General features: G+C 49.0%; 1 protein-coding gene across 2 annotated transcripts; it reads left to right on the top strand.

Moving 5' to 3' along the window:
• The first annotated feature begins 238 nt into the window (after window positions 1-238).
• On the top strand, window positions 239-9,655 carry POP4 (POP4 homolog, ribonuclease P/MRP subunit). 2 transcript variants are annotated; one of them, XM_045442616.1, is made up of 7 exons: window positions 239-485; window positions 2,446-2,498; window positions 4,308-4,531; window positions 5,955-6,032; window positions 6,199-6,260; window positions 7,866-7,967; window positions 9,127-9,655. In XM_045442616.1, the coding sequence occupies exons 1-7, from the start codon at window positions 479-481 to the stop codon at window positions 9,261-9,263; spliced, it is 663 nt and encodes a 220-aa protein (XP_045298572.1). In that variant the 5' UTR covers window positions 239-478; the 3' UTR covers window positions 9,264-9,655. The 2 variants fall into 2 exon arrangements, with proteins under 2 accessions (XP_045298572.1, XP_045298573.1); XM_045442617.1 differs by lacking the exon at window positions 2,446-2,498 and having other exon boundaries at window positions 288-485.
• The last annotated feature ends 526 nt before the right edge of the window (window positions 9,656-10,181 follow it).

The raw sequence follows: 10,181 nt of genomic DNA, 5'->3' as shown, positions 1-10,181 counted from the left end.
CTCCCCTGGTCCCCAACGTCCCTGGGGTCCTCTTCAAGTTGGCTCGCCTCGCTCTACTCCAGCTCTTCACAAGCAGTCCACAAGTCCTAACCGCAACCCCACGGCTTCTGACCTTCCTCCGTCTATAGGATACGCAAGCTGAAAAACCTCCATACAGGAGATACACCCTTAGGACCAGCAGCACCTCTCGCCGCAGGGGGCCCGCTTCCAGGCGCATGCGCTAGTTTAGGTCGACGCGCGTCCGTGACGTCACGGGCGGCGCCATCTGACAGCAGCCCTGCGCGCCTGCGATCCCAGCAGAGTTGGAGCGTGTCCGTCTGGAGATTTAGCGTGCCTTGCGAGCTTGGGCACAAGAAGTCTCTCCACCACAAACTTTGGCGAGAGAAGTTCTGATGGCCGAGGGCTGCTGAAGAAAGTGAAGAAGAGTGAGCGACGCCCGCAGGAAACGTCATCAGAGCGCACCGGAAGCGGCCCGAGGATGAAGAGTAAGCGGGGTGCAGGGCCTCGAAACTGGGGTGGGGTGGGATGTAAGTGGTCGGGGAGTTGGTGCTAGTGGGTGAACAGGGTCACTGCGAAGTCCAAACGGAACTGGTGTGGGAATTGTCCTGCCTTACATAAGTGAAACTGAGGCCCAGAGTCCCAGTTGGCCTGGCTCGGTGTCTGAGCCAGGTATTGATGTCAGAGCTGCCGGCAGGTCCCCCACAGGGGCCTGCTCAATGGTGTGTGGTGTTAAAGGAGGGCCCAAGACCTTACCGCCGACTGGGCCACCGCCTCTCTGTCCACTGCCTCCCACTTGGTGACGGTGGTTAAGGCCCTGATACTCTTTACGACCTGGTTTCCCCTTCTGTAAGGTACTGGTAGTGGTATCTGCCCAGCCTTCCTGATGTTCTGTGAACGACCCTTGTCAGGTGGAAAGCGTTGGGAGCATGCTGGGGAATGGTACCGCTAACCCAGGACTCGGGAGTTGAGCAAAGGATAGCGATGCCAAGGAGGGGAGCAAGCACCCAGGGGAGTGTAGACACCGTTAAAGCTGGTCTTTGGCTCAGTATTTTCATTTCGATCTGTGCCACTCCCTATCTCTGTTACCAAGTTACGTGTCTCAGCTTATATGAGCTGCAATTTTCTCATGTGCATAATAGGAATAATAACCACTTTAAAGGATTGTTGGGAAAATATGTGTAAGTTTTAACCAGGTACATGGCAAGTAATGAATGCTGGATAGTCGTTATGTATATTGCTTCAGAAAAGACGTTCATGTCTAAATAACTGTGACAGTTGAAGCAAAGTTCCTGGGGTGCTCTTTAGAAATAAGTTTTACTCCCATTCTTCCATCTGAGGGAGAGCCAGACTCTGAATATAATATAATATAATATAATATAATATAATATAATATAATATAATATAATAATATAATATATAACACATTGGTTTGCTTTTTCATATGTACTCAAGGAAGCATAAGAGACCTGGAGTGAGATTGATAGAGCATTGTGTAAACCATATTTTCTAGTCTTTTGACCCTTAAACCAGGCCTTTGTCTTATATTCCATTCACACCCGTACTCTGTCCCTACAGCCATCTTTTTATTCTTCAGGCAAATTAGGAAATGTGGAAGTTTTTAGAGGTCAAAACCACATTGATCAATATCTATTTTGAGCTTGAATAAAGACCTACTGTATTTTATCAGTTTAGGACACCATCTATTGTATGATACATCCCAATTTCATAGATGTTAAAATGTGAAAAATCTTTTTTTTAACATCTTACAGTCAACAAAGTGTAATATTTCCTACCATCTGCATCCTGGGACTCTCTAGTGCATAACTTTTTTTTTTAAGTTTATTTATTTATTTTGAGAGAGAGAGCAGGGGAGGAGCAGAGGGAGAGAGAGAGAGAATCCCAAGCAGGCTCTGCGCTGCCATTACAGAACCCAACGTGGGGCTCAAATTCAAGAACCATGAGGCCATGAGCTGAGCTGAAACCAAGACCAAGAGTCAGATGCTTAACCAGTGAGCCACACAGACACCCCTCTATCATATAACTTTTAAATAAGTTGCTTCATTAGACTTCTAGAGCAACTGTTCAAGCTCCTAGTGTGGTCTGCTGAACTGCAGTAGCATCTGAAACTTGTTACAAATGCAGAATCTGGGATTGGGGCCCAAGTGTCTACATTTTAATGAGATCCTTATGTAATCCTTACGTAAATTAACAGTTGAGAAGCACTGTTCTAAAGCACACCTTCGGAACTTCTCAGATGGGTGGTCGGGGGTGGGGGGGAATAAGAGGCATCCAAGAAAGCTTTGAAGCTGTGCTCTTTATAGCACCCAATCTTCTTCTATCTCTAAGTAAGCATAGTTATTTTCATAGTTAGAAAAGTCTTTGCTTTATAGCCATACCCAATAGGAATTATCATTTCTTATTTGTTTGTTTGCTTTAATCCCCCAGGTGTGATCTACCACGCCTTTTCTCAGAAAGAGGCAAAAGAGTTCGATGTTCAGGTACTGTGCATGGCAGGAAGTCTGGGAACAACAGAGGTGATGACAGAATGGCTCAGTACTCCAGTCTTGCTTTAGATGTCCTTTCCCACATCTTACTCCTCGTCTTTCTAGTAGATGTGTTAGGCTCAGCCAAGATCTGTTGTTCTGATGGCCTGTTTCCATATGCTGGCCTCTTCTTATCTTGTTCGGTAAACGAAGACTTCTTAATCTTGTGTCATCTTTCACTGTGCCGAGGTCACTGGACTATGCCCACCTGAAACTTGGCGAAGTGAGCACTATCATTTGACTTTGTCACTGTGCCCCCTTTACTCTTTATTTTTTTTTTTAACGTTTATTTATTTTTGAGGCAGAGAGAGACAGAGCACGAACGGGGGAGGGTCAGAGAGAGGGAGACACAGAATCCGAAACAGGCTCCAGGCTCTGAGCTGGGGCTCGAACCCACGGACCGTGAGATCATGACCTGAGCCGAAGACGGCCGCCCAACTGACTGAGCCACCCAGGCGCCCCGATGTGCCCCCTTTACTCTTGAAGAGGGCAGGCAAATCACGTTTCATAAGTGGAATATATGGATTATATTTGGATGCTGCACACATGCTTTGTCAGTTTGGCAGAAGCTCCACTGGTGACTCCTCTTGAGGGAGTTAACATGAAACCAAGATTTTAAAAGATTGATATCCCTTTATCTGGCTTCTCCGTGAAGAGGGACTACTTAGCTATTTAAAAGAAGCAAATAATTGTCCTCTCACAGTAATAATGATGATGATCATGAGTCTTTAGTTAGTATCTAAAGGTGCAAAGCTGAAGCCAACTGCCATTTTTACTGTGAGCTACCTTGAGGACGAGGTGAATCACATCTTCATGCCCCCTCTTGCCCCCTCTTCTCCTCCATAAGAGAGAGCTTATTATTGACACATGAGCTTCAGGGTGTTCGCAGCCCGGTTAGTGCAACAGGGTTCAGGAGATGGCCCAGCGAAGAGGCAGGGCCTCAGTAGACAGTGCTCGCTGGGGCTGTGGCAGACCTAGGACAGAGGCACCTGAATGAGGAGTAGATTGGTGGAGCTCCCAGCTTAAGAGGCAGAGGTGTTTGGAGTTCTTTCAAGAATTACGCGTAGTTATGACAGTTATTTTGCCCAGAGGTCCTAAGAGCCTCTGCTAAGTACAGTGAATTGATGTTCTGCTCTGTATGGGAGAAGTTGAGCACAGGAGGCTGAGATGCATTGGCTCTTCCTTTCCCCAAGTGGTGCAGGAGCAGACTTAGTGAGTAGCCATGACGTGTCCACGGGGCCAAACCCTAGGAAAGAGGATTGCATCGTGGGTACAGTGTCAAAATTCCTACCCCCCGAGGCATGGCCCACCCTGGAGCAGCAGGTGGTGCCAGCTTCCCAAGCGTCAGATCACTTCCTTTGAGGCCATAGCTTGGTTCTCTGAACTCGCCTTCCTCTGGTCATGACTGATTAAGTGTTGTCATACGTTTCCCAAGCTTTCCTCCCTGCCAAGGGTCAGAGAAGTCTTTTCTTCCACATATAAAGGGGTTTTGGTTTTTTTATCCTCAAAATAACCTCTAAGAAGTAGGGCAGGAAGTCGAATTTTGACGTGGCTGTTTTGTGTGGCAGTCACAAATTGGCATTTGAGTGTGATTTTCGCATCTGAACAGCTGTGGGAGCTAACATCCAGCACATGGCTCAGTGGGCAGATAGATGGGTCCGCGATGGCGTCCCGTCTGCGGTGGCAGGGCTGTGTAAGAGGGCGTGGGTTCCAGGGCTGTCCCAACCAGAGCAGTGGGCACCGTGCCACCTTGTCCCTGTGCAGCTTCCGGGAGCCCAGCAGGCCGAGGCCTTCGTGAGGGCCTTCCTGAAGCGCAGCTTGCCCCACATGAGCCAGCAAGCCCGCGAGGACCACCTGCAACGCAAGGCTGTCGTTCTGGAGTACTCTGCTCGCCGGAAGCGAAAAGAGAAGAAAAAAAAATCCAAAGGCCTCTCTGCCAGGCAGAGGAGGGAGCTGAGGCTCTTTGACATTAAGCCAGAGCAGCAGAGGTATGCCAAGTCTTTCCTGCCTTTCTACCTAGGGCAGCTTAATCTTCCCTGTCTCAGCTGGACTTGGGAAGCCCAGTGCCATTGGCAGCCCCTTTCCTTTTAAGCTGTAGGAGCTTCTCCCACTTCTGCCACAAGGGGGCAGCGTTCCTTTACCAATTCAGACCGTGTTTGGGCTTGGCTTTTAAAGTGAGACGCGGTGAGGCTCTTGCTGTTTTAGTGTTTGGCTTCTGTCCTAGCCTTAACTAATGAGACTCGTGCCATAAGTGAGTCTGTTACCCATGGCAACAGGCTGTTTGTCTTTCAGCTTTCCTAGAAAAAGAGGAACTGATATTTCTTAATATATACTCTTTATAGCTTTTAATAGTACTAGACAGAATCATCCACTGGGGTTTTATTGCCAAAGAATGTGCTGCCCACATGTTGTAGAAGTTTCTGAAAGGGACGCATCACTCCGTGGGAGGATGTGTTCCTCCCTCCAGCCGACACTGCATCTCTCCTTGGCCACGATTCTGCATATGTGCGTCTTAGGACTGGTTTTAGACTCTCACGCCAAGACCGGTAGCCAGATAGTCTCCCACATCCCACAGAACAAAGTCATTCACTTTGTCCGTGGCCCCTGTTGCAAAAAGAGCTGGCCTTTGGGTGGAGGAAGGGGCCGCTGCCTGCCCAGTTTTCCTCGCTGGCTTCTGCACCCATAGAGCCCACTTCAAGTGTGAGCCTGAGGTTCTCACTTTTCTAACCAATAGTGTCATGTAAACAGACTCCCCATGAGGTAACAGGACCAGTACTGATGACCCCAGAGGACAGCCTTTGGGGTCTTCTTACTGTTCCCTCCCTTTGGTCCCACCACCTGCTTTGTCACCTTCCAGACACCTGTTACCTTCCATGGGGGTGTACATGACAGCCAGCAACTCCTGTTTACTCCTGGCTTACCGGGTTCAGCTCTTGTAACAGAAGACCTCAAGTAGCAGTGGCTTAAGCAAGATCGAAGTTTGTTTCTCTCATGAAAAGAAGTCTGCGTGAGCACCACCCTGGGCTGGTGTGGCAGAAACCCAGGCAGTGCCTCCCCGGGTGCATCGTGGCTGCTCTGTCATCTGTGGATGTTGCCTCATGGTCTAAGGTGTCTGAGCCCCAGCTGTCAAGGCTGTATCTAGCCAGCAAGAAGGGTGGAGGGGCAAAGGAAGGCAACACCTTCTTCTCACTTAGCCTCAAGAGGGTTCTAGCAGTGAGGAAACTGAGGTTCAAAAGGTGAAAGTACTTGATTTTAGTCAGGTTATCTGCTATAGAACTAGGATCTGCACCCAGCCCCCAGTGACCCAGGTCAGGATCCTTGGCATCAGGCCATGCTCTGTGTTCTCTCGATGTTATATTGCCCAGCTCATGTCACCTAACTTTTTACTTCTTTCTGACTTTGGTTCCACAGTTACAATCTTTTTCTCCCTCTACATGAACTCTGGAAACAGTACATCCGGGACCTGTGCGGTGGTCTCAAGCCAGACACGTGAGTTGCATTTCTGAAGCCTTGCCCTTTGGGGAAAAACCCAAGTCTTATGATCACTATAAATGCAACCTTAGGAGCCAGTTGGCCACAGATGTTTGTAGACCTGTTTGATCCTTTCAGAACTCTTGATCATGGTGTATGTTAAGGGCTTCTGTTTACCTCCTAGGCAGCCACAGATGATTCAGGCCAAGCTGTTAAAGGCAGATCTTCATGGGGCTCTTGTTTCAGGTAACTTACCTAAGATCATATGGTCACCCGAATGCCCAAGGCATCACTCAGTGGCACCATAACTCTGTGCTACAGGGTTAGACACACTCCTTGCCATGTGGATATTTCCAGACCACCAACACTGAGAGTGGGAGACAACTAGCTACCTAAGCTAGTTATGGCCACTTTTTGGACACACTCTAAATGGTCTTTGTGTACCTTTCCACCCAAGGACCCCACCTACTATCCCAGAGGGCACAGCAGCTCCTGGCACTTGCCCACAGCCTTGAACAGAAAGTCCCTTTATCCACTTCCCCATGGTTTTAAATGTCAGCTATAGACGTACAGCTCCCAGGTTGTCCTCTCCAATGCAGACCTTCCCCTGAACATCTTTGTTCATCCTGCTGTCCTGTCCACTGGATGTAGCCACCCACATGTCCATGGGTGTCATAAGCTACACATATCCAAAACAGCTCCAGGCCTCTCCATAAATCAGCCCTTTCCCTGGGGTTCCCCATCTCTGTTCATGGTACCAGTGTTTACCCTGGCTGTTCAGGCCAAAAGCCTGCAAAAGATCACATTTCTTCTTTCTTAATCCCTCACCTCCATCCATCAGCATGTCCTAGTCCCCAAATCTAAGCCTCCACCATCTCCCCTGGATTCCTGTAGAAGCTGCTGACACACTTCTCCCCCAACCAGGCAGCCAGAGGGAAGGTTTTATACCAGAAATCAGACCATGTTTCTCTTCTACTTCCTTACTGTGGTCTGAAAGGCCCCTGTGACTTTATTGAACACCAGGTCTAACCACAGTGGCCTGATTTCTGCTTCTCCCACACCAAGCTTGGCCATGCCTCAGGGCCTTTGCATTTGTCCCTTCTTCCTGCCCAGAATTCTGTGTATTCACAGACTGACTGCTTCTCATTATTCAGGCCCGTACTCAGATGTCACTTCCCCCGAGGGTCTACCATCACTAAAACCCTCCTCCCCATTACCTTGTTCTTTTTTTGTTCATAGCAATTACCGCTGTCAAAACACAGTTTTGTGGTTTGGTACACATTCCCCTCCTACCATTGGAACATCAGCTCCCTGAGAACAGAACCTAGGACAGTCTTATTCACTGCTGTGCCTAGCATCTACTTCAAACAGTGCCAGGCACATAGCATGCGCTCAGTCCGCTGGCTACACTGGGGCATGGGTCAGGAGAGGTGAGGGGCTGGCTCCCTGTGGGGGCAGTTCACCCTACTCGTTGCTCGATGGCCGGTAGCAAGATTCCATTCTGGCCAGAGTTTGGGAGGTCGTGGGAAGACCATGATGGACAGGTGTCCCTTCAGATTCCATCAGTGACACTTGGCCCCTTCCCAGCAGCCTGTGGGTCTTGGTGGTGCCGGACATACACGTGACCTCTTGGCTCCAGAGTCCTTCCCATGACCCCCATGGCTGCAGGCCCTCCAAAGGACACCTTGGCAAAGCAACCCAGAGGCTACAAAGCCACAGGCAAGGGATTGGGACTTTGACTTCTCATCCAGCTTGGTCCCTGTCGAGCTGAGGAACTTCCCCCTGCCTAGCTGGTTGTGGCTCCCCCAGCACCACAGAGGCCAAGGCTTCAAATGCCCTTTTCTTTTGCAGTCACAAAATCCAAATGCCCCTCCTACGTGGGTGTTACAGGAATCCTTCTACAGGAAACAAAGCACGTTTTCAAAATTATCACCAAAGAAGACCGCCTAAAAGGTATGTAACTGTGTCTCAGGGCATTGTGGTTTGTGGCCTCCCCAGCTTCATCAGCCCTTTACTAGTGGCTTCAGTGGGTCAGTTTGGTCTCTCACGTCAGCACAGATTACAGATACCTGCTGAGCATGCAGTCCACACCTTCAGAGGGCATCCTTGCCCCCGTGGCTCTCCCTGAGGCATCCCTGCACCCAGTCAGCAGCCTCGGCCTGATACGATGGAAGGAAGGACTGTAGGGTCTGCCTCCAGACACCTGAGTCTACTTCTATGACGGAGACCCCCCCACCCTGCCCAAAGGCTGCTGCCTCTCAGAGGAAGGGGGCTAAGCAGACAATGGGGGGAGCTAAGGTGGTGCCTGTCCCTGGAGTGTTCCAAGATTTTCCCTTTCTGGTGACCCTTTGGGTCATCCACTTGATGTGCTAGAGCTCATGTTGTAGCAGAGATGGGTGTGCACCACTGGTCTGTCGAGATTTCCATACTCCTTGCCCGCAAATCTGAGATTTCAGAACCACAGTGGGAGGTTTTGGTTCCTTAAATTTTGGAGCTTGGTTTTTCTTGTTGCTGCTTTCCATTTCCTTGTATTCTCACTCTAAACCTCAGAAAATGGTGCACAGGTGTCCCCAGTGAGCACAGGCCATGAGTCCATCTTAAGGTGATGTGGGAAGACCTATTTGTAGCACTTTTTCTGGGAATTTGGCTTGAGCCTTTGACCCTGAAAATTGGGTGTTGAGTTATATCTACGGTCTGAGTAAACTGGCCACATGACCAAATAATGCCCTGTGATCCTGGTACTGCTAACCTTTGTGGGTTTCCCATTTCTTATTAGCTCACTTTTTTTTTTTTTTTTTTTTTAATGTTTATTCATTATTTTTGAGAGAGAGAGACAGATCGCGATCAGGGGAGGAGCAGAGAGAGAGGGAGACACAGAATCCGAAGCAGGCTCCAGGCTCCGAACTGTCAGCACAGAGCCCGATGCGGGGCTCGAACTCACAGACCGCGAGATCATGACCTGAGCTGAAGTCAGACCTCAACCGACTAAGCCACCCAGGCACCCCTTAGCTTACTTTCTAATACAGACATTTTAGGAATAGTTTCTGCATAAACGTGAACTTACTGTCAGGATTTTTTTTTTTCTCATCCTTTTTCCTCCTTTGTTTTCCAGTTATCCCCAAGCTAAACTGTGTGTTCACAGTGGAAATTGATGGCTTTATTTCCTACATTTATGGAAGCAAATTCCAGCTTCGGTCAAGTGAGCGATCTGCAAAGAAATTCAAAGCAAAGGGAACATTTGACCTGTGAGCTCTTTGCTATGGAGGCAATTGTTTGTGACCCCAAGGACTGGAAACACCTGAGTGCCCGCCTTTCGGTGAAAAGATGGCCAGGCCGGTTCTAGTTATAGACCACCTCTACCCCATTAACACTGGAGTTAAGAACAATTCATCATCCGGGAAAAAACACACCACAATGAACGAAGAAGTCAGGGAATGTAGGGATGTCCGTGTCTAGGTGATTTTGAACTTGTATTGCTCCCATGAGAGAAAAGACTGGCAGAAAACACCAGGATTACCACGGGTTGACTTAACTAGTGGCATTATTAGATTTTTATTTCTCCTTCATACTTTTCTGTGTTTCCTGAATGGTCTGCGATGAATCCGTTGTTTATGTAATAATAAAATATTAGTAGGCACTAATAGACTCTTGTTGGGAAGAAACAGTCCCTCCGATGCAGCTGGTTTGGAAGGGAAGTGAGCCGGAGGCTGTGCCTGGGTGGCGGCTTCACTTTCACCCCGTAGACAGCTGCCATCAGGCACCCGATTCCCAGGGTCAGTCGGTGTATCTGACATGTTGTTTTACATCACACCCACTGTCGAACTCCTTGACCTAACTGGAGTTCCCCTTGCTTTTCCAGGGAAGCAGAAGAGTGAGGGGTGACGTCACAGAGGGGCTTTGGACTCATTTCACTCTAGGGATTAGAACTGGGATGGGACACGGAGGCAGCATGCCGTGTCAGGGCGTGCTTTAATGGCTCTTCAGTACTGGGAGCTTGGACCTGTATACAGAACATTGTATTCCTGTGGCTCTTAGGCTCCAGGGAAGGTAGGCTGAGGGGAAATAAGACTGCAGCTCTGATCTACCAGGCAAGCCTGAGTCCCCAGCTGTGCCACCTCAGCTGAGCCCCTGGTTCCATTCTGCTACCTGAAGCCTTGGCTGTTCTGT

This window comes from Leopardus geoffroyi, chromosome E2 (assembly GCF_018350155.1).
Source record: "Leopardus geoffroyi isolate Oge1 chromosome E2, O.geoffroyi_Oge1_pat1.0, whole genome shotgun sequence".
NCBI lineage: Eukaryota > Metazoa > Chordata > Mammalia > Carnivora > Felidae > Leopardus > Leopardus geoffroyi.
The sequence above is the reverse complement of the archived record's forward strand: the minus strand, read 5'-3'. Positions and strand labels throughout refer to the sequence as shown.

Bases quoted from the DNA above. Each gene is read 5' to 3' on its own strand.
- POP4 (XM_045442616.1), top strand. The intron at 6,033-6,198 runs GTGAGTTGCATT...TTTACCTCCTAG, and splicing joins GGTGGTCTCAAGCCAGACAC to GCAGCCACAGATGATTCAGG. The intron at 7,968-9,126 runs GTATGTAACTGT...TTTGTTTTCCAG, and splicing joins CAAAGAAGACCGCCTAAAAG to TTATCCCCAAGCTAAACTGT.